Consider the following 24,220-nt stretch of genomic DNA (forward strand, 5'->3'; position numbering starts at 1 on the left):
ACATCCGTTTTTGTAGTGTGTATATGTCCTATGTGTCCCTCAAAGAAATATAAGCCCCTTGAAGTCAGGGACTGCTTTATCTTTGTATTCCTAGTGCCTGGGACAGAGTGGGCACTTGTGATAAATACTGATTGATTAATTGATTTACAATGAAGGTGTTAGATCCTCTCTGGTCCCTTCCAGCTCTAAATCCAGTGGTCCTTTGAGACTTCATAAAGAATCTGAGATTCTAAGCCCAGTCTAAATTAGGGTGATGAAGGGGGTAGGGTTGGGACAGGCAGCCATCTCGAGTGATAGAGGGGGTATTTCAAATATAAAGCATGTATTTAAAAAAGAAGCTATGGTTTAGGAGATGAGGAGAAGGTGTTTGTGGGGTCCTCACGTGAGATGCTGTGATTTAGTAGTTATTGTCTAATAGGGCTGATGGCAGAACTGCCATAGCCTAGCCCTGTACTTAGTAGGCATTTAATAAATGCGTGATGATTGCTTTTTCAGCTAATTTGAAAACCATTTCCATTTATGACTTCCATGCCTGAAGACAAGGCTCAGTCTTAATAGGAGCCGTCTTTGATAAGAAGCCTTTTTCCATTTTCTTGATCAATGTAAAACTTTCAGTTCCAAGGTTTTTCCCCTCCAATAAAATGTCAGTAAATAAAAACACTATCTCACAATAGAGAAATAATTTAAAGTTATTTGGAAATGCATTGTCTATATAAAGAAAAGCTACAGGCCAAGCATATGTTGCCATACGTAGTCATTGCTTTTATTCAAGAGAGATTAAACAAATATGTTGCGCTGTGAATATACTAACAATGTGTTTTGGGATTGCATAGGTCCAAAGGACTATAGCTAGGCAGGTTGAGATGGTCCAACAGATTGGAAAAGGTCGCTATGGGGAAGTTTGGATGGCAAAGTGGCGTGGTGAAAAGGTAGCTGTGAAACTGTTCTCCTCCACTGAGGAAGCCAGCTGGTCCAGAGAGAAAGAAATATATCTGACGGTCTTGGTGAGGCATGAAAATATTTTGGGTGAGTAAAAATCAGTATAAAAATGTTCTGCATTTGTTTTCTAGCTCTAAGCCTTTTCTTCGTAGTGTTTGTGTATCAACTTAAATGAACTAACTAGAAACGTTGTCCTTATCTTCTTGGCCTTGGCCCGGCCACTAGCCCTGCAGTGCAAGGGGGCCTCAGAATACATGGCCAGAGTATTTCCAGAGACGAGGCTGAGAGGATGGGGGTCTTTTAAGAGAAATAACTGCTTGGGAGACTGGAAATTAGAACTCATCACTAGTGCTTAAGTTATCTAGGAATCATCTCATGTTCAGATTGTTCTAAGAGAAGAGAATTTTTTCAGAGTTAGGCAAGATTATACAAAATGTCTTTTTCTTTATTTTGGGGATCTGTGATCTCATCAGGTTTTAACCCATTCATGCCTTACCTTCTTATCACAGTGCACATCTATCCACAGAAGGTGTCCTAGAAGTATAAAGAGCTTCCTTTTCATATTTCAGGGGTCCTATTGTAGCACTTGAGATATATCTGTTACCCTTTGCCCTCAGTATATGACCAAGTCACTTCCTTTCCCTGTGAAGTAAATATCTTTGTGTTTTACATACCACTTCTCTGGCACACACGAAAGTTGGCATTTCCCAGTGTGTCCTATGCGGTTTTGATTGTTGCATTTGTGGTATTTTGTGATTCACATCCATATGACAGCCGAGGAGAATATTGGTGTTAAAAAGGTAAGTTCTGAAGAAGGGAGTAACATAGAACCAGTGAAATTGCAGGGCCGTTTACCAAATGAAATCCAGCTAGCTGTCTTCATATTGAATACTGGGCCCAGCTACAGAGTGCACTGCCAGTTCCTCCTGTCTGTAATGACTAGGTTAACAGCTCAGGAATTCTATCGGTACAGTTTATTTCTGTCAAGAATTCATTTTCTTCTTATCATCTTGGGTTAAAATGATCTGGCTCAAATTTTTCACGGAAAAAGTGTGTCTAAATGGATTAGTTTGGTTAGATGGATTAATTCTTCCTAGTCCTTATTTAGTGACTTTTTCTTCTGTTCACAGTGTCACCAAATTTCTGAGTTGAAAAGAACATATCCCTGAAAAAAGAACCCTATCAGTCTACTAAACTTTCTTTGTTTTGTTTTTACTAGGCAATGGGTTAAATGACTTGCCCAGGGTCACACAGCTTATAAGTAAGTGTCCAGTGTCTGGTGTGAGGCCGGATTTGAGCTCAGGTCCTCCTGACTTCAGGGCTGGCGCTCTATCCACTGCACCACCTAGCTGCTCCTACTAAGCCTTTCTTAAAGGAACTCCAGTAAGGAGGAGTCTCATTCCGTTTTGGGGAAACTAATTCTTAGGAAGTTTCTCTTCCAAGTGAAATTTATATCTTAGTAACTTCTACCCGTTGCTCCTAGTTCTGTGTTTTGTGGCCAAGAAGAACAAGTTTAATCTCTCTTTCACATGAATGTCCTTTTAAGACGTAAAAACAGATATCCTGCCCACCCTACCCCAAAATTCCCTCCCAAGTCCTCAATGGGCGAATATCCCTGGTTTCAAATTACATATTTAATGATCGCCAAAGCCATTCAGCATCCCAGTTGGACCACTCTGACTGGGCTCCAGTATTTTTACTGAATTTCAAAAATGATGCCCGTTTTGAACACATCACTTCCATTGTGGTATAACCAGGGTGCAGTACAATGTGACTATACCAAATGCCGCGTCTCTTACAGTAGTCTAAGATCAAATTATTTCTTTGCTGTCATGCCACACTGCCAATTGTAACTGAGCGTGCGATCCACTAAGAGCCCTACGTGATTTTCCACTTTGTTGTTGAGCCATGAACTAAAGATAATGTCTGACAAAGATGATTAAAGTTCATAATATTAGATTTGATTCAGTCTTCCAATCTGTCAAAATACTTGTGAATCCTGACTCCGTCAACCAGCGTTATCTGTGTGGACCAGCATTGTGTGTTCTGCTACTGTGCTAAGAATGTCATCTACACTTTTTATCTCTTGTCACTGATAAAACTGTTAAATAGAAGAGAACCAAGAGTAGGTGCTTGAGGCACTCTACTGAAAACCTTACAAGGTGACAATAAACCACTATACATTATAACCATTATAACTAAGTAGTCTGTGGATCCAGTCATGCAGCCAATTTCTTAATCTTGCTAATTATACTATCATTTAGCAACCATCCCTCCATGTTTTCCACAAGAATAATAGTTGCTCAAATGGAACCAAATTATATCTATAGCTTACCCTTATCTTATAAGATTAGATTGGTATGACCTGTTCTTGATGAAACCCTGTTGGCTTTTCTGCATGAATTATAGCAATTATGGTAACCTAAACAAATTGACACACCCTAGAAAGAATTTGCCAATTAATTGCGCGTGGCATATTTTATTGATTCTTTTCCTTATTTTAATTGGTTTTGTTTGATATTAATAACTTAATAGCTTTATAGATGTGAAAGAAAAGTAACCCATGACTCCTGCTGATCTCAAACAATATGCATTGTGTTGTTGGAAGTATTGGGAAAGTACTCTTCTCCAAACTTTTTGTTCCTTTTTTCTTTTTGCTTCCTTTTTAGGATTTATTGCTGGAGACATCAAAGGCACAGGGTCCTTGACCCAACTCTGCCTAATCACAGACTACCATGAGAATGGGTCCTTATATGATTATCTGCAGTCTACTACCCTAGATACCAAAGCAATGTTAAAGTTGGCCTACTCTTCAGTCAGTGGCCTGTGCCACTTACATACAGAGATCTTAAGCACTGAAACAAAACCGGCAATTGCACATCGTGATCTGAAAAGTAAGAACATCCTGGTGAAGGAAAATGGAGCATGCTGTATCGCTGATCTGGGATTGGCCGTTAAGTTTGTCAGGTTCGTATCCAAGCAACCGGGCGAGTCTTCGAATGTTACCCTTGGAAGGTAGGGACCTTGGAGAGAGATAGTGTGCCCCAGCCCTTTACATAGGGCTACTCAGAGGAGTGAGCGGTGGAGTCTTTCGATGTCTGTTGAACCCTCTGGTTCTAGGAACGCAGGACAGTTTTACTTGATAATTTCTTGAAAGTTGAAGTCTACACTCTTTTTTGATCATAGCTTTCAAGTCCAGTACTTCTTGAGGTATCTCTGCTTGATCTATTTTCCAAGTCTGTTGTTTTTCCAATGAGATATTTCTAATTTTCTTCTATTTTCTTTTGATTTCATTTCATTGTTTCTTGATGTCTCATGGAGTCATTAGCTTCCACTCACCAAATTCTGATATTTTAGAAATTATTTTCTTCAGTGAGATTTTTATACTTCCTTTTCCATTTGGCAAATTCTACTTTTTTAAGGAGTTGTTTTCTTCAGTAAATCTTTGTACGTCTTTTTCCATTTCCTGTGCTTCCTTCACCAAGCTTTTGGCTCTTTTTTCTTGATTATCTTGCTTAACTCTTAATTTGTTTCCCCCAGTTTTTTTTTCTGCTTCTCTATTTTGCTTTTTAAAATCCCTTTTGAGCTTTTCTAGGAGTTCTTTTTGGGCCTGAGATCAATTTATATTTCTCTTTGAAGCTTCTCGTGGGCCTTTTGACATTGTTGTCCTCTTCTGAGTTTGTGGTTTCATCTTCCCTGTTGCCATAATAGCTTTCTGTGGTCTGGGGTTTTTTGTTGTTGTTGATGATGACACTTTTTTCATTTATGGCCTAGTTTGTGACTTTCAAAGTTGAGTTCTGGTTTCAGGGTACAGAGGGCACTGTCCCAAGCTTCTTGCTCTGGGTCCCCCGGGCCAGGCTGGTCACCTGCTGCACCACAGCTGCCTACCGTGTAGCTGGCCTTCTGTTCTGGGGCCACAGGGCCTTGGCTGCTGACCCTGGCTGGGGTGAGAGATCTCCCGGAGGCTGGCTCACCCAGAGATTGCCTGCACTGGCCTGTGTTCTGTCTTTACTTGAGGGAGACATATGTTTCCTGCAGTCCTTCTGGGTTGTCTTGGGCTAGAACATCATTTCACCTTGTCCTTGTGTGGGTTCTGCCCCTCTAGAATCCATTTTGAGGCTCTATTTAGAGCTGTTTGGAGGGATTATGGAAGATCACAGGCAAGGTACAGCCTTTCCTCGGCCATTTTGGCTCTGCCTTGCCCAGTTGTTGTTGTTTTTTTAAGAGGCAGGTCCCTCCATTGAGAGAAAACAAATTGCTTGCTGTTAGAGAACGTAAATAAGTAGGGCTGCCTGCCCTTGCCACCATCTTCTTTATGAGTCTTTTTAACTGGTTAAGTTGGCTGTTGAGTCCCCTGTGCGTGCACTTCAGTGCCTCTGGACGAGTCTTCCTTTTCCTTTTCTCAGAATTGTCTTCAGGATTTCGTTTCTGAGAGCTCTCCATTCTGCTTGCACTGACTTATCTGTATAATGGTCTATGAGTTCCAACCCATCTTTCTTTGAACTCTTTGAAATATGTTTTGACAAAATCTCTGATGCATTTCCCATTATGCCCGCTTTTATCCCAAGCTCTAAGAGGAATGGTCGCTTCCCTCCAACATTCCTGGCATTTCCACTAAACAATCAGTTCTCTCAGATGAGGAGACTCATGTCCTGGGTAGAACTTAAGGATCTGCCATCTTTTGAAAGATGAAATGATCATTAAAGCAGTTTTTTCCTCGAGTTTCACAGCTGGGAAGCAGCAGAGTTCCTGGGATTCAGAGCCCACTACTGAAGAGACGGAGGGTGGTAGAGGAGAGGCAGGTTTGCTGATATCTCTAATTAATTATCAGTCCAATGAATAATTAACTGCATCTGCCCAGCCTCTGTCAGTGTTTGAATACTAATCACATTTCTTCCTTCCTGGTATGTATTGACTTTCCAGTGCCCCGTCCCATAGCCAGAAGAGGACCAGAGTTCTGTGACCCATCTGTATTTGAACAAGCTCTTTTACTTGACTCTCCTCCATTTGTAATTTAGTTTCTGTAAAGATAAAGACATATTCCTTAATTTCTGAAAGTTTTCTGTTTTCTTAAAGTGATGAATATTCCAAAAACTGATGGTATATCATTTGAAATAACATTGTACATTGGGGATTTAGGAAAGTTGAAACTTTTGGTGGAAAATAGATTTTGAAGATGGTTTAGGAATAAAGCTATTAGATTTTAAAATTATGAATAGATGTCAACAGTTCAGACTTAAATAGACATTTTTGGTAGACATAGAAATTCAGAGTTAAAACGTGTTGCCTTTAAAAACTGCAAACAGATTCATGTTTGTATTTTCGAAAGCTCAGAGACCAAATGAATGAGCTCAAGTCAGTAGTACACATTTTCAAAAAATCTGTATGTTTATGATTTAGCCCTGTCTGGTTTTTGTCACCTCCACTCTCCAGTCCACGGTTCCCAAAGCCACCAAATGAGTATGCCTTTGCAGAGATGTCCTTTCACTCCTCAGTTTAAAATCCTCCAGGGGCTTCCTCATGCCTACTGAGTGAAGTTGGAACGTTTGGGTGTGGTATTGGACTCTCCAGCTTTCCAGGCACATGTCATGCTTTCCCCACTTCAGTCAGGAGGAGTGTCCACCCTCCCTTGCTCTCTTCTTTCCTCCCTCTGGTCTTTGCTCCAACCATTACTCCTGGAAGGTGGGTCCCCCTTTGTCAGCTCTCCCTTCTGTGAGTTCCAGCCCGTCCTGTAAAGAAAGTGACTCCATGAAAAGCCTTCCCAGGTCCTAGGGAAGGCTGGCGAAGCACTTTTCATCTTTTTCGTGCACTTACGTAGTATCACTTTTAAATTGCCTACGTTCATTTATGAGCCGTCATTGATCGGTAGGGGTGATCCTGAACCCACGTCTATGGAGTTTGAGCTTTGGCAGCTCTAAGGACCTTAGAAGGCCAAGTTGAACCAGCTTCCAGTGCAAGGTACTCAGTGATGGACTCAGTCAGTTATTTGAGGACCAGCCTCGTGAAGTTTGGAAAGGATCAAAAGAGGCTTGACCAGTAGGTGACGGATTTGGACGCCAAGCACCTACTAAACCAGCTAAAGGGAGGGAAGGTTGTGGCCTGTGTCAGTGGAGGGAGAATTTACACTGACATGATCATGACTCTTGGAAGTGAGCATGTGTTGCTCACCTTTGTAAGATAATCATCTCCGTGCTGGGCCATCTCCTGTTGTCCTGATCTATGTCTGGCTGCTTGGGCCCAGATGGCTCTGGAGGAGAAAGTGAGGCTGGTGACTTGGCACAGCCCTGCCTCACTTCAATCCCATCCACTTGTAAGTCATGGCATCACCTCCCTGATGTCATGGTCCTCTTGGAGAAGGAAGGACAAACCACCATCACAACAATGAACTCTTTAAGAGCGTGACCACCTTGTATCAACTCCATCCCTAAGCGCAGTGATCTTCAGTCGGAATTATTGTTACAAATACTTGTTTATCGAATGTGAATTATTCAGAGATTTCTTCCTTAAGGTTTTCCAAATGATTTGCTTACAGACATCAGGTAAGACACTCGTTTGTCCCATTTTACAAAGGAGGAAACTTGGGTACAGGAGCCCCCAGCCTGTGACCACCCAACTAGTGTTGCCTAACGAGATTCACACCCAAGCGTCCGGCCTCAGGTGCAGCTCTCCTTCCTAGCGGATCAAGGTCAGATGGAATTGAAGTGGAGTCCTCCACTGTGACAGATTTGGTACTGGGCGGTTGGTTGGTCTTCTAGGAGGGAGCTAGGATCAGTCAGGTAGACTTTCCTTCTTCATGCTGTGTGACCTTGGGCAAGTGGTTGTATTTCCCAGTCCTCCCAGGCAGCCAGTACTCAATTGTAGACTTATTTCTGAGCTGTGATCGTAGACGGTTTCGCCCCTAGCATTTCCCCACACTGATAAAAGCAGAGGTCCAAGATTAAAAGAACAGTAATAAACCATGTAACTGTGTTTATCTATCTGTGAGGGATACTTAGAACTCTTAGGGAAAATATATAACACAGACTGAATTATGTTGTGGAAATTGAATGCAGTCAGGAAACCTAGATTCTAGGCTCAGTTCTGCCTAACCCAGAGATGGGGAACCTGCAGCCTCAAGGCCACATGTGGCCTTCTAGGTCCTCAAGTGAGGCCCTTTGGCTGAATCCAAGGCCACAGGTTTTGCCCACCTCTGGACTGAGTGTATGTTTGAAGAAGCCACTTATTTTTTCTTTCACCACTTGCTTTTTCTGTAAAAATGAAAGGATTGGACCAGATGAAAACCAGAGAACCTCCCGCCATAGAATTCTGGGGCTGGCATGAGGTGGGGGCCCTCTTCTTCTCAGTCCTGCTTTTGAGTATTTGGAAGAACTAGAAGATTGGGGGGGGGCTTCCTAAATCCTCTTTAATAGCAAAGCTGCTAGATCGCACATCTGAGAAGGGCTGTGTTTTAAAATGTTTAGTGAATATTTGATGGTAACCTCCTCCCTCCGTTTAGTGCTAATGAACTTCCCAACGGTACCCGGTGCGTCTCCTTTTCCCTCTGCTGGTCAGCACTTCCTCCAGCCTCAGCTAGATGAGCCTTTCCCAGCAGAGTCCTCGTTCCCACCCCACAGTTTCCCTCTCCCCTGTGGTTTCCGGCAGTCCTTGTGGCCTTGCTGCACACTGATTTTGCTCGTTGATTTGCCCTTACACAAAGAGGGGAGGTCTTCCTGCCTCCAAATGTGGCCCACAGTCCCCTGCATCACACTGCTTCTTCTCCTTGGGCTGTTGCTAAACATGGCATGTGCATGAGAGAATCACAGAAGGGACCCAACAATTTTAATCTGCTCATTTTAGATATAAAAAACCTAAAGTCCAGAAAACTTGAAAGTGCCTCTCAAAGCCTGCAGTAGAAGCCAAGTCTCTGTGTCCAGTATTTTCTCCACTACAGTCTGAGCCTCAGTTTCTTCGTCTGTAAGACGGGTTTTCCCTCTGTGTTGACGTCAGTGCTGTGCTTTTTCCCACAGCGTCACCAGTAAAATAGATGTCCCGGCCAACACTCGAGTGGGCACCAAGCGTTACATGGCGCCCGAGGTGCTGGATGAGACTTTGGATCACAACCACTTCTATTCCTACATCGCAGCAGATATGTACAGTTTTGGCCTCATTCTGTGGGAAATTGCCCGGAGATGTGTGTCAGGTGGTAAGTAACTCCAGTGTTGTTGGGAAGTTGCAGCCTGAGTTCCCACAAAAAGGAACCTTAGAGTTCCAAACTGAATTTTATCTCCACCTCCACTCCTTCCCCTGCTGGATTTAAGCTTCAGCTCTGAGCGCATTTAGGGACTAGATATGTCCTACTGGGGCCGGGGGGGGCGGGGTGGAAGGGCGCAATACCTGCAGCCCCCAGGCCACATGTGGCCCTCTAGATCCTCGTGTGCCGCCCTTTGACTGAGTCCATTAATGAAGGGGACTTGTTCTGTGAAGTTTGGATTCTGTGAGTGCTCCCCAAAACTTTGTCCTGGGCTCTCTTCCCCTTTCTCTCTCTGCTGTTCTACTTGGTCCCCTCATCAATTCCCCTGGGTTCAGCGATCATTTCTGGGTAGATGACTCCCAGCTCTATTACTCAAGCCTAATCTCTCCTTCCCCCTAGCATCACATCACCAACAACTTGGACATTTCAGAGTGGATGTCCCAAAAGCCTCTTTCACTCGTTCTTGTGAAGCAGAGCTCATGATCTTTCCCCCCAAATTCTCCCATCTCCCAGACCTCCCTTTTCCTGGTGAAGGCCCTGTCCACCTTCTGCCACCCAGGTTCACAACTGTGTTGTTATTCTCCACCTAGTTGCCAAAATCTTGTAGTTTTCTTCACTACAGAATCTCTCACATATATCCATTCTCTCCATTTACACAGCCACCACCTTACTCTGGGCCTTCTCCTCTCTGTCCTTGGCTATTGCTATAGGTTTCTATGCTAGTGAGCTTGCTAGATAGATAGATAGACTGGCTGACAGACAGGTAATCTCTTTGGAATCTCACCACAACCGATAGGGTAGGTACTACCGATATTATTTCCCACATTTTAAAGAAAAAGAAACCGAGTCTTAGAGAGGAAAAGGGATTTGTCTGAGGTCACAAAAGTAGAAGGAGGTAGAGACACGAATGAAACTCTGACTCCAGACCATTTTTCCCTGCACCAGGCTGGCCCATACACAAAGGGGGGAGGTCTTCCTGCCTCCAATCTGGCCCACGATCCCCTGCGTCACACTGCTTCTTCTCCTTAGGCTGTTGCTAAACATGGAATGTGCATGAGAGAATGACGGAAGGGACCTGGCAGTTTTAACTTGTTCACTTTGGGTATAAAAAACCCTGAAGTCTAGCAAGTTTAAAAGTGCCTCTCAAAGCCTGAAGTAGGAGCCAAGTCTCTGAGTCTAGTCCTTTCTCCACTATAGTCTGAGCCTCAGTTTCTTCATCTGTAATATGAGGGACGGGAGGAAGGCATTTTGCAGAGCTCGTATTACATAAGTGTACGTTTTTATTAAGCTCCAGCACGATGCCCCCTCTCTCTGCCTTTCCCTGCCCACGGCGCCTTGGTTCCTTCACCTTACATAAGTGCCACTCTTTCTTCAAGACTTTGCTGAAACGTCATCTCTTCTGTTGTGTGCGACTTGTCTTTCTTCGAGTTTGGCAACAGAAACTGCCTCTCCGCTCCTGTACAACACCGTCTATCCCACTCACTTGGCATCAGCCTATGCCCGTTCTATTGTTAGTTATCCTTTTGTTTCTGTTTTTTTGGGGGCGCATTTTTTGGTTAGGCAGTGGGATTAAGTGACTTGCCCAGGGTCACATAGCTAGTAAGTGTCAAGTATCTGAGGCTGGATTTGAACTCAAGTCCTTCTGACTGTAAGGCCAGAGCCCTATCCACTGTGCCACCTAGCTGCCCCTGGTTACCCTTTTGTAAGCACTTAGATGTTCTGGATGCCAGGTTCCTTTCAAGGCAACGAGCGTTTATTAAGCACCTAAGACGTGCAAGGTTCTGTGCTCGGTCCTGGGGAGAGAAAGACAAAATGAAATGGCTCTTGTCCTGAAAGAACTTCTATTTCTCTGGAGGTAAAGACAGAACCGCAGAGTAAACCACAAGCCCGTGGCGTACATGTGATATTAGATGAGAAGGGTCGCCCCAGGCCTGGAGGAGACGGTGGCACGTGCTGGAAGTGAGCCTTGACAGGTTCAGGTTTGGGATTCCAAGAGCCAGAGAGGTGGGGAAAGAATGCATGCTAGACCTGGGGGCCAGTCTGCAAAGGCAGGTCTCCTGACTGCGAATGTGGCACACTTCTCTTGGTACTCCTGTAGCTATGGGACAGTGGACAAGTGATTCTTGGAGTCTGTATTTCTTAATCAATCAATAAGCATTTATTATATGTTTACTGTGTTCCAGGCACTGTGCTAGAGGTATAAGGAAAAGCAAAAGCATCCCTTCAAAGGGTTAGTAATATTTGTCCTGATGGATTGAGGATAAGTTAAGAATGTATGAAGAGTTCAGTAGAAACTATAAACTATTTTGTATAATTGTTACCATGATTATAACTATAACTATCATCATCCTACTATAATTAACATCATCCTGGCCAGCAAGGTGGCACAGTGCCTAGAGCACTGCCCTGGAGTCAGTAGGACCTAAGTTCAAATCTGGCCTCAGCCACTTACTTACTAGCTGTGTGACCCTGGGCAAGTCACTTAACCCTGTTAACCCTGTTTACCTCAGTTCTTTATTTGTAAAATGAGCTGGAGAAGGAAATGGCGAACCGCTCCAGTATCTTTGACAAAAAGCCCCAGTCAGTGTCCTGGAGAGTTGGACATGACTGCAAGTTAAACGGCATACTCATAGATGTACAGTTTTAAAAAATCATATTCATTCTCTAATTTTAAAGTTAGTGATGTTTCTACCGCACAGTGATGCCTCAAAAATCCACAGACTTAAATTACTGATGTTTTGATTTAAAATGGTATTTGAAATGTACGTGTGGGAGAAACAATATATTGGAAGAGTCTGACAATTAATGAAGAAGCTGGACTATAATTACAGTGCAGTTAGTTATAGCTTTTAAATGCATTATTTCTTTTTACACCACTTCATTTCCATTTGCAGTAGAGAAGTACCCCTAAACAAAACAAAGTGATATGTTTACCATATTATATATACCTCATTCTGCCCCCCAATGTCTACCAAATCTCTCCTTCTTAGTCTTTTGGAGTCAAGATTTCCCATTTGAATCAGAGTTCTGAAATACTTTAGTGGTGTTTGCTTTAATGGTTCCTGGTTCTGCTTTTTTCACTCTGCTTAAATCTTACACTCTCTGAATTCTTCAAATCCATCATTTATTGAGTACAATAATGTTTCAATGTTCCATTTCAGAAATTCTTTCACCACTGCCCAATCGATATGTACTGAATTAATTTCCATTTTTTTTTTGCTACCGCAAATAATGCTACACATATTTTTTTTTACATATTTATAACCTGATCTCTCGAAGGTGGTACTGCTACGTCCAAAGATATGAACAACACGTTGACTTTTGTTGCGTGGTTCCAAATTACTTTACAGAGTGATTAGATCAACTCACAGATCTTCTAGACCTATCTTTCCACAGCCTCTCCAGCATTAGTTCCATTTTTATCTTTGCTAGTTTTCAAGATGTGAGGGGAAACATGGGTTTTAATTTGCATTTCTTCGATCATTAGTTATTGAAGCATTTTTAAAACTATGGCTGATGATCCATTTGCATTCCTTTTTCTGAAAACTGCTTGTCCATAGATCATCTTTGGGGGGACTGGCTTTTTTCTCAGAAATACCAATGCATGATATTTCAGCATTTGTTTGATACTTTCATTTTGGTTGGTTATGTCCTATCCTCTTTTGGGGTTAATACAAGAGTTTAGCAGTACTACAAAGATTTGCACTACCTCGGAGTTGTGCATTTAAAGTCTTGGTGCCTCATCATTGCACTGGGAAGTTAATTTTTATGAACTTTTGGAGAGTAGAAGATGTTTCTCTTGAAGTAGATGCAGTATAATGTATAAGCAGAAAGTTAATGCAGGCATTATTCCCCGACCAGATACTGAACAGGCATTCAGTCTTCAAGAAAGAGCTCAAGTATAAAACTCACTGATGACTTTTCCTTTCCTTTTGTGTTTTGTTTTTCAATTAATTTTCTCTCTTTCCCATCCCCATTCAAAAGAAAAAGAAGCAAAACAAAACCCCTGTGACAGATGTACATAGATCCAGCAAAACAAGTTCCCACTTTGGCCATATTGAAAAAAATATGTCTGAATCTGCATAGTGAGTCTGTCATCTCTTGGTCAAGAAATAGGTAGCATGTTTCATTGCGAGTTTTTTGGACTCCAGGTTGGTCATTGCATTGGTAAGTGTTCCTAAGTCTTTCAAAATTGTTTGTCTTTACAATGTTGTCATATGATTTTTTTCTCCTTTTTCTTCTCACTTTGCTTTGTATCAGTTGGTGCAAGTTTTCTCAGGTGTTTTTAAAAACCATCCCTTTCATCATTTCTTACAGCACAATAGCATTCCATCACATTCCTTTACCACAATTTGTTCAGTAATTCCCTAATCAGTGGGCACTCTCTTAGTTTAAAATTCTTTGCTACCCACCAAAAGAGCGCCTGTAAATAATAACAGGTTCTTTTTTGATCTGTTTGAGATACAGAGCTAGGAATGATATTGATGGATCAAAGGGACTCAATTTAGCTTGGTGGCATAGTGGATAGAGTATTGGACATGGAGTCAGAAAGACCAGAATTCCAATCCTGCCCTTGATGCTAGCTGCGTGACCTAGGACAAGTTACCTAACTTCTCTCAGCCTCTGTTTTCTCCTCTGTAAAACAGGGGTAATAATAGCATCCATTTCACAGGATTGTTGTAAGGATCAAGTGAGATTGTGTACATACACAGACCTAGATTTTGATGAGTGTGAATAATGAATCCCATGTAGTGGCCAATTTATTGAATTTGACCTCTTCAGAGTTAACAATGATAAATAAAATATTGTAATTACTTCTAGCCCAATGGAAATGTGCAATGCGAATTCAAAGAAATGAACTATTTCCCAGGCTGCATTATTTGCACTAATCAGGATCGAGCTGTAACTGGCAGAATAGTTGCAAACGGTTTTCCAGAATGGCTGCACCAGTCCACAGCTCTAACAGTGCATTAACGTACCTATTTTCCCACAGCACCTCCAGCATTTTTCATTTTCCTTTTCTTTCCCCCTTTTTTTCTAATCTGATGGGTCTGAGGCAGAGTCTCAGAGTTGCTTTAATTTTCATTTCCCTCATTTTTAGTGATTCAGAGCATTTTAAAAATACAACTATTGACCGCTTGGATTTCTTCCTAGGAAACTACCTACTCATATGCTTTGACTATTGGGGGATGATCGTTATTCTGACAAATCTGAATCCATTTGAAAATGAAGTCAGTTACCTAAACCTCTTAGGACTGCTGTCTAGAATCCCTACTTAGTGTTTTGTATTGAAAATGAAGAACTGTTATTCTGGTTGTAAGCTAATGTGGGAAATACAATCCCTTTTCCTCCGCGGGCTCTTTTGCAGTGCATTCCCTACAGTGTCTTCTGATGATCTTATTCTGAATAAATCTAAAGAAAGAACTCGGGCAGCAGGTGACAAACCAGTATTGATGCTTTCTAAAGACATGCTGGGTGGGTGAGAGGTGCTGCTTGTGAATTCAGCTGTCATCAGTAGCCATACAAATAGGATGGGATATACACCTGGGAGGATGTCTACAAGAGAGCGTCACTTGTCACCAAGTCCCTGGTGGAGGGAGGGAAGTGTTCTCATCTCGCCAGAAGTGGCAGCCAGTCATCTTCTCTCAAATGAGCCCAGAGCAGTTCCTGTCTGTTACGCTGCTGTGAGAAGCTCTTGTGTATTAGGTCAGCAGGTTTGCATCCTGCTTTTTGCCATTGAATAAATCCACAAAAATGTCTGTGAGAACCATGTGACCTTGAGCAAGTCTTTTCCCCTCTTAGGCTTCAGTTTTCTCTTCTGTAAGATGAGGTCACACTTGAGGACCACCTAGATCCATTCTAGTCCGACTTCTTTTATCCTTCTGGTCCCTGGGGAGTTCTGTAGAAGTCAAAAAGCACTATAGCTGGTGGGAAATGGGGAGCTCCTTTTGTGTATTTCAGAAGTCTGTATAATCCCACCATTCCTCTGGGCTGTCTACCTGTTTCATCCTCCAAGTTTGGTAATAGTCAGGGCTATCAGAAGAATGTAATGTCTAGGGGCCCACGTCTGGTTACTGTGCCACATTTGCAACACAAAAGGCTGCTTTGCAATCAGCCACCACCATGGAAAGGCCAAGATGGTGGGTGAGAGGTCGAAGAGGGACCATTCACTGACTGCAGTTTTGCCAAAGCCCAGCCCTGCCTAGCTTCTCATTCCTTCATTCCTTCATTCCTTCCTTCATTCATTCATTCACCAGGCAGTCACTTCATCAAGTGGCCGCTCCTTGCCAGACACTGTGTTACTCCCAGACAAAATGAGAGGGACTCCAAGTCCTCATCTTCAGGTACTTTTTTAATCTAATTGGGGTGATGAGACACACCTGCAGACCATGACAGGGATGTATTCTGAAAGCATGAAAGGCGTTCAGAAGAGATGAAGACCAAAGTGGCTTGGCCCAGTCAGGGAAGGCTTCCTGGAAGAGGCAGGCACGAGCTGGTTCATAAGGTATCCTGTGGTTAGGCAGAGAGGAGAGAGGAGCATATAGCTAGGGTTTTTGTTAAAGTAAGGTTGTATTTTGGTAAAGTAAGGATTCTGGACCTAGTCAGTTCAGTACCATAGCCCCTTCTGAGTATGGTAGTAATATCACAAGATGTGGTTCAGAAGACGTGGCTCCAATTTTGTCTCGGCTGTTTCTTAGCTCTGTGGCCTGGGAACGGTTGCTGCATCCTTCTTGAGTATGTTTCCCTGTCATTAAAATGAAGACGTGGGATGGGGGTAAGCAGGCTACCACCCACAGCACAAAGGATGTCTGACAAATGTGGGACTGGGGGTGGGGGTTGGGAGCAACTAATGGATGGCTCACGTGCATGTGCACAACGTCCAAGGTAGGGGAAGACAACTCCAGTTTGTGGCAGGCCTGTGGGGGAATGCAGATAAAATTCACGTATGGTAAGTCAGCACAGATAGGCAGCAGTCCGCTGGGAGGAACACTGCACTGATGCAGTCAGAGTTGCAGCAAAGCCTTGGTACTTGCATTATCTGCTTCCCAAGGCTAATGCAGGGAGGCTTTGTAAAATTTAAAGGGCTGTATACTTTGAGTTGGAGTTAAAGTGCCCCTTGAGACCTGTCATTTACTTGATAGAAGAAGCTCCTTATTGAGGGCACTCCCCCTCCCTTTGCATATAAGGAACAAGTTCACAATCCTCGAGTGTCTGGGGACACTTTGAGGTGAAGTGTCTTACCTGGGGTCCCGTAGTGTGTGTGGGAGAGGTACCTTGAACCCAGGTCTTTCTCTGTCCACAATTTAGTGATGCTTTATGAGTTACTGTATATTGTAATTTATATCAGGAGTGTTGAAAAAGGCACACACCAAGTAACATCACACCAAAAAGGATTTGCTGTACCTTAAAAGGAAATGACTTGTTACCGACGTAGGCGTAATTTTTAAATCGGTTTTCTGTGTGCCATCAGATGATTGTGTTAGTAGGACAAATATGAAAGTGGTATTAAATTAGGTAAGTAGAAATAGGCCACTAAAACAGTTCTAACGTGACCAGGCCAGAAATTGACCAATGAGAAATAGAACAGGCGACTCTCACAGTTTCCTAGCGAGCGAGTGCATGCACCTACACAGTGTTTACAAGCTCAGAGAACCCTCCTTCCAGCTCCCACTATTATGCACGAGTCTGACCCTGAGTCAGTGAGACTAGGTCTCCATCCACCTCCTTCCCACCCTGAGGTACTGGGTTTGGAGAAGATTTTGTAAAGCTATTGGCTCAAGTCCCGTTCTGTTGTGTTCCCACTTTAATCACTGTGATCATCAGCCTTTCATTGAGCCACCTAATGTCAGTTAGCTTTTACAAAGGGATATTTACTTCAAAGATACAACAATAGGGCACAAAGACTCTTCAAGATTTTCTGTATAAGATAATTATTAATAGAAAATGTTGTTACAAGAACAGAATTTACTGTGCTGGTAACAGGGAACTACCCCGAGAATGTCACTGAGCAGAGAGTAAGCCGCCTGCCTTTTCTAAGCTGGAGTTAGAAAACAAATGAGAGAGAGAGAGAGAGAGAGCGCGCGCGAGTGGTCCCTGGGAGGTCCCTGTAGCGTCCACCCTGACCCCATGGAGATGGGAGGTCTCTCCAAACCCCAGGTTTTTGTTTTTCTTTCTTTTCTTTTTTTTTTGGCTAGGTTAAGTGACTTGCCCGGGGTCAGACAGCTAGTAAGTGTTATGTGTCTGAGGTCAGATTTGAACTCAGGTCCTCCTGAATCCAGGGTGGGTGCTCTATCCACTGCACCACCTAGCTACCCCTCCAACCCCACGTTCTTACAAGGAGGAGAATCTGATCTTCCCCAAGTTGACTACTTTCTGAAGTGGCGTGAAATCCTTGTAACAGAGATAGCGTACCACTTTTCACAATTTTGGAGTTTATTGAATCAGATTTTGGTCATTGTGAATATGGCTTCATTAAGCTCCCATCGTGCAGATAGATATTCATTCAGTCATGCTAGAGCAGGGGTGGGGAACCTGCAGCCTCGAGGCCACATGGGGCCCTCTAGGTCCTTAAGTGCAGTCGTTCCTGAGGGCCACATATGGCCTCCAGGCCAGGGTCCCCACCCCTGCCCTCGAGGCTTAATAGACTTCCAGCAAAACTCTGCTTACTGGTTGCCTTTTTTGGGGACAACATTGCCGTGCCTGCAACAGTCTCCTTCCCAAACCCACTTTTTGGGTCGTGTGGAAGTCCCTTTCTTCTTTCAAGGCTTGGCACAGGTGGCATTTACTCCATGAAACCTTTCCTGCCTTCTCACACAGCCCTAGCATGAAGTGATCATTTTTGTCCTGAGATTTCTCAAAATCCTCTTCTTTGGCTTAGCCCTCATCTCACTTAACCTTTGTATCTCAAGTCTTGTGTACACGATTTTCCCCTCCATGAGATTAATAATAGAGGGTCTTAATAGCAGGGTCTCTGTGCTACCTGGGAATGCCCAAACCTAATGTCTAACAAATATTGGATAAATATGAAAGCGGTTTTGAACTTTATGGCTACTGCAGTGCAACCAGTTTTATAAAATAATAATTGAAAAGTCATTTCCTAATGAAAGTGAAGCATTAATTAGAAATGGGTCTTTAAAGAATACTTTCTTTGTTTTTAAGTAGGAAAGAATGCCAGTCTGCATCACGTGAATTTGTGTCTGTTGGACTCATTTTGCTTCAGCAGATTAGTACTAGACAGCTCAGCACAGTGAACAGCAGCAGGCTGGTCTTCAGTCACAAAGACATGGGTTTCAGGACGGCCTCTGACTCAGGATGGCTTTCCGCTCCCGGGCAGGTCTTTTAAACTCTCAGTGAGCCAGGCAACTTTTTAAGTTTATAAATTGTAGAGCAGCTGTATGACTGATTTGGTAGAGGGGATTTCCTCACCCTGAGTTCCCCGCATCAGTAAAATAAAAACTAAAGATCTGCCCCACCCCAAGAAAAAAACATGTTCTGATGTGTGCAGTTCATATTGATAGTTACCATTTTGATGAGACTTTAGCTCTTCCCTCCCCTGCCCCCCCCCCCGCATTTCAGAGTTTTGTAGCTGAACAAAAGTCAATGGGTTTTTTTTCTAGGAATAGTGGAAGAATACCAGCTTCCCTACTATGACCTGGTACCCAGTGATCCCTCCTTTGAAGCTATGAGGGAGATCGTGTGCATCCAAAAACTCCGTCCCTCCGTTCCCGACAGGTGGAATAGTGATGAGGTAGGAAGGAAGGCCCGCTCTTTGGGTGAGACCACAGTGACATCTGGTCAATTTTGTGCAGAAAGTCTGTTGTTGAACTGCTAGTTCTCACTGCAGGGCTTCTTTTTAAGAGATACTGGCAGTGGAGCAGAGCACAGGTACGTGGGGAGAGCCAAAGCCCAGAGTGTTAGCTGTCTGTTTAATTTTCTGAAGTTAATGTTGCTCTTTCTCAGAGATATTGACCCGTTACATCACTGCTAAATAAACCTGATGTTTTATTTCTTATATCTTCTCAGCTACATCAAGGTTATTTCCATGAGTGATTTTTTTTTAATATATTGGTTTTACCAATGATTCTCTCCCCACCCACACACACAGAAGTGATTTCACCATTTCTGTGATCCAAGATATCAGCATGCCAGCAGGTGAAGCTTTCTACTTATTATCCCATCGATATGCAAAAATTCAGAAGCGCTGTGGTAGACATGACAAGCAAAAGTACAAGAAGCGGACCGGATTAGCCTTTGCTAACAGCATGAAATGGGAAAGGGTTGTCCGAAAGGTGTTTCGGTAGAGGGGGGTGGTCGTTTGTCAGGTAGGACAAGGTGTGAATTCCTTTCTGGTATTGATGGGATCGGATGGTCACTGCCTCCCTTCTGTCTCTCAGACCCTATGATCCTTTGAGTGGTCAGTTCAGTAAGATCTGAAAACTGGCAGGGAAAAGGAAGGTGAGAGAGACAAGTCAAGTGGAGCTTTGGGATTAGCATGAATTGTCCCGGAGAAGCTGTTTGTGTGACTTTGGTGTTGCCATCCCTGTTTGGAGGCTGTGCTTTCCCGGTTGAGCAGCATCCTTTCCCCGTTCCGGGATTCACTTTTCTTGGCTCTGCACAATGCATCCTTTCCTAGTTTGGCCATCTTTGGTGGTGGCGGCTGGATACTTAACACACACCAACACGAACCCTCATGCATTTTCTGTGTCTGCGTGTGTCTCGATGATAGACTAGATAGAAGAACTTGCTGTTAATCAACAATTCTTCAGGGAAAAGCATGGGTTTTTCTGTTTTTTATTATTATTATGAAAGGACCTCTATGTATTCCCTTATCCCATCTTGGCATGTCACTTCTGTACAGTTTCTGAAATGCATAGTGATATGCATACTTTGCAAACAGGAGGTCTGAGATGAAGTCTAGGAAAAGTGTTGAATTCAAAATCACAGACTTTGGAAGTTAAAAGAGATTTCAGCAGCCATCTGGTCTGACCCACACCCCTCACAGAATGCCCCACTCTGGCATGTCCAACAGATGACCATCCAGGCGCTCTGCACTCTTCCACCAAGGATTTCTATTTAAGTGAGAAGACTCGTAATTGATATAGCACATGTGAGCATGGGAGACCAAGCCTGTGATTCTAGGAAGGGGTCCTTAATCTTGTTAAATAGTACAGTTTAACATGGTGTTTGTAGCAGGCAGCTGTACTTTGGGAAGTTGATTCTCTCTTTGTGTGATAGGCAATTAGGCAAAAAGAGTTAAACTTAGAAAGTGTCATAAAGAACCTGGGAGTGTGCCGTTGGACCAAACAAATCCCCGGGATATTTTTTATTTGTTTTACGCTGTGTTGCAAAACCACCTCTGTGACATGAGAGCTCTGCGTTAATCCATTAATCTTGAATCACAGTGGAGCTGAGGATCTTTGTGCCTGTACAGTTTAAAGGAGAAATATCTTTTTTGTACCCAAACTTCCAAGAGTCTCAGAAGCAACCCTGTGGATCATAGCACATTCTCCTAATTGTGTTCTAATATTCCCATTTCTTTCCCCACAGTGTCTACGGCGGATGGGGAGGCTCATGATAGAATGCTGGGCCCACAAACCTTCTTGCCGTCTCACAGCCCTTCGGGTTAAAAAAACCCTTGCCAAAATGTCAGAGTCGCAGGACACACCAAACTCTAATTGAAGGGAGAAAGGAAACCTCTGGAGATGGCCAGCACAGGTTTTTCCTGTTGTTGGCCAAGCAGATGAGGTTGAAGATGCTTCCTTCTGTAGGACAGATGCTGAATTGCATCTCTCCCGTGAGCAGGATCAGGCCACTTGCTCTTAGGGAGAAAGAACTCTGGACAAAGAGCGGCTCAGCCAATCCCAGGCTCGAAGGGCCTGTTAGCAGGAGGGAGACCTCTTGGGTAACTGATAACAAAAATTATACATGTTCCTTTCTGGGAAAGCCTTGCATTGAGGGATTTTAAAGAAAAAAATACTTTAATCTATTTTCAAAATAAAACACACTGTGGGCAGCCAGGTGGCTCTTGACACTTACTAGCTGTGTGACCCTGGGCAAGTCACTTAACACCGTTGCCTAGAAAAAAAAAATAATAATAAAAATCTAAAACTAAAACACACTGTAAACACACATACTGCTGCAGTCCAAACAAAACACAAATGACAGCTACCCAGAAATGGTGCTTGAAGGGAAAACCAGAATCACTTTCTTTTCTGTTTGTGAGAACGTGGCATTCCAGGCAAACCCCAAGGATCTGTGATGTTTGAGAAGTTTTGATATATCTGAGAAGCCCCCTGTCTCCCGCCTCCAAAGTCCACTTTGCCTAGCGCCAGATGTGGCAGTTGCCCTCGACGAGGTCAGTGTCCTCTTGAGCATTACTAGCCAATGGCTGATGACTGACCGTGCTTTCCCATAATCTGCAGGTGGTCTTTGGCGATTTCACAGAAGATGAAACCATAGCACCAATGCAGTTTGTAAGAATTGAATCAGAGTAAGTAAGCAGCATTGTTATTGTTCAGAAACTCCTCAGGTTTCTGATTCTGTTAGGCAATTACGAACAAAAGATCGCCCTTTTCATTAAACTCAAACATTTTTTGCTTTTTTCTTAAATCTTCATTGTGTAAGTGACTGAAGACTTGAGCACAAATTGAGTTCTCCCTGCAGGAAAGATCAGTAGTAAGTGAGAAAGACTGTCACCCAGTTGGGATGAAGAGAAGGTGCATTGGAAGGGAGATTTTGCTCTTTGTGGTTGAGTAGGTAAAGCAAGGATGCTGTTTGTGTATATGTGTATAAGAGCTGAACCTAGAAGCACAAGAGGGATCGTCTTGCATGGTGCATTTCTTAGCAATAATGGGAGCGGGTGGCTAGGGAGGGATTGGTGGGGTTAAATTCATGGTATTCTAACTAGAAATATGGAAATACAGGCTTCCAAAGGGACAGCAGAGAGCTTAGGACTGTCCCCACGTAGGATGGCTGCTGGGATTTGTTTCTTTGGTGCATGTGTACTGTTTCTACATCCCCGGGGATATTAGAGTTTTTCACTTCACATTCAAAATATTGACCTGGTTTGTTTTGTTTTAATTGTTTCAATCTGTTGAGGTGTGGTTCACTTTTTAATTTCTTCCTAAAGCATTTTTCTATTTACAAATCATCTCTTCAGCTTTTGGGTTTTTAGCTTTTGAGTTCCATGGATAATGTCATTATCAGAGCCAGTACTCCTCAGGAAAAAAACAAAACAACAACAATAGAGCTTTTTAAAATGTAGTTTTAGCCATCCTGCTCAAGTCCTCGGAATTCTGTATTCCATGATTTCTTAGAAAGAATATTTGGGAGAAATGGTCAGTTTCTGGGGTTTTAGCCATCTTTTAAGGCAGCCATCCCAAGAAGCTCTGGGGAACAGTGTGAAATCATGCATTTCTGCTCTTGAGCTCTTCACTGGGGTTTTCACAGAGAAAGATGTGTAAAAACTTGACAACTGCTTAAAAGAATCAAAGGAATTTTTTTTTTCTGCAGCTGATGATTTATTTCCAAGAAATAAAGCCTCCAGAAGTAGCTGTGAGGTCTTCTTCGATGCTGGTGGCATTGTGCTGTGTCCAGTATTTTGTAATTCATTGTTCTGGGCTTTCCGTCCAGCTCACAGCTGGACAGAAGTACTTTTCACTGCTGATGCTTTTCTTCCTTTTTTGTTTTTGAATAAAATCTGAGATCTTAATGCTGCTTTAGTCATAACTAAAATACATTCAGTAGAAACTATAGTGCCCGATGTTAGCGGAAAATAAAGTTCCTTTTCCTTTTTTTTTTTTTGTAAAAGTATTATGATATTAATTAGGTGCTAAAGACCAATGAGAGCTTACCTTATGGAAAAGTTTATAAGAGCCATTTATCAATAATTCTTTCCCTTTGTTACAACAACTATATTTACAGGAATTGTTTTTAAAAATCAATCTACTTACAAAACCCTATAGTTTAGAATATTTTTATTTTTATGAAAGATCTAGTAGCTGGGAAAATGTTATACAGAGGAAGAGGGAATACCCTGGAAAATGTTTCTATCAGTTGATTGTTTACGTTCAGAATTATTCTTAATTACAAGCAATTTAAACTTTCTCTTCCTCCCTCAAAAGAAGAGATTCTAGGATATCAATTGGTACATAATGTAAAGTTTGTTTGTATGTTAAGATGTTCGGGTTTATGTCTGTATATGGATGTGTACATATATGTATGCATGTGTATGTGTGTATATATGTTATATATATACATACACTTACACACGCACACACACACATGCATATATATATGTATATGAAATGTTTAATTTGGAGTCTGGAATAACTCCAGTATGTAGATTAGGGAGTAAGATATTATGTATGATGAAGCACTAATTGAATCATAATATTTCTTTATGATAATACATCGATTGTTAAACTTTTAGTTGCAATTCTCCAGAAAGTTTATGAAGAGACAGACCTTTGGCCTTTCAGGAAGAACTAAACAAAACCGTAACACCAGAAGCCTTGACCGTCCCTTCTGCAGTGCCTGAGGGAGGCAGCCTCGTATAGTACAGTGCTCACCCATTCTGTTTACAATGCCCAGGTCAACTTTGTTGCATCACAATTGCAACTAGTCAGGGATGATAACTGCATTTCAGTAACTGAAGGCCCTTTTCCTGTATGTTCAATTACAAACAGAAATGTTTTATGTGCTGAGTATTTTCCGTACGCTTTTTGATCGAAGGGTATGTGCAAAGGTACTAAGGGAAGGGTGATTTTGAAAACTTGATGATTTCATCAAAGTTACAGGTGTATAGGGAATTCAGCGGTGTAGAAGTTGCAATCTGCGAAAGGACGTCGGCAGAGGTGACATTTAGCACCTGTGATTTCTCCTGTAATAGACAATGCCATTTCTTTTGGAGAAAACTTGGTGGCTTTGTAATGGTGGTTTTTTTTTTAATTTGTTTTGAAAGAAGACTCATTTGTATTCTTTTGGAGAACCAGTGCCTTAATGAATCTGTATAATATACTGTAATTATTCAGAAATAGGGAAGAAACAGTT

The 24,220-nt window shown here is 42.5% G+C and overlaps 1 protein-coding gene across 1 annotated transcript in view; it reads left to right on the forward strand.

Annotated features, from left to right (window-relative positions):
• LOC110203408 (bone morphogenetic protein receptor type-1B-like) overlaps nt 1–20,893 on the forward strand; it is a 62,103-nt gene extending 41,210 nt beyond the window's left edge. Inside the window, exons 8-10 of the mRNA XM_078149099.1 lie at nt 8,946–9,121; nt 18,787–18,917; nt 20,717–20,893. Of these exons, the coding sequence (XP_078005225.1) occupies nt 8,946–9,121; nt 18,787–18,917; nt 20,717–20,848 (439 nt within the window). The 3' untranslated portion in view covers nt 20,849–20,893. The remainder of the gene's footprint in view (nt 1–8,945; nt 9,122–18,786; nt 18,918–20,716) is intronic.
• The last annotated feature ends 3,327 nt before the right edge of the window (nt 20,894–24,220 follow it).

This window comes from Phascolarctos cinereus, unplaced genomic scaffold (genome assembly GCF_003287225.1).
Source record: "Phascolarctos cinereus isolate Bilbo 61053 unplaced genomic scaffold, phaCin_HiC Scaffold_2;HRSCAF=192, whole genome shotgun sequence".
Classification (NCBI taxonomy): Eukaryota; Metazoa; Chordata; class Mammalia; order Diprotodontia; family Phascolarctidae; genus Phascolarctos; species Phascolarctos cinereus.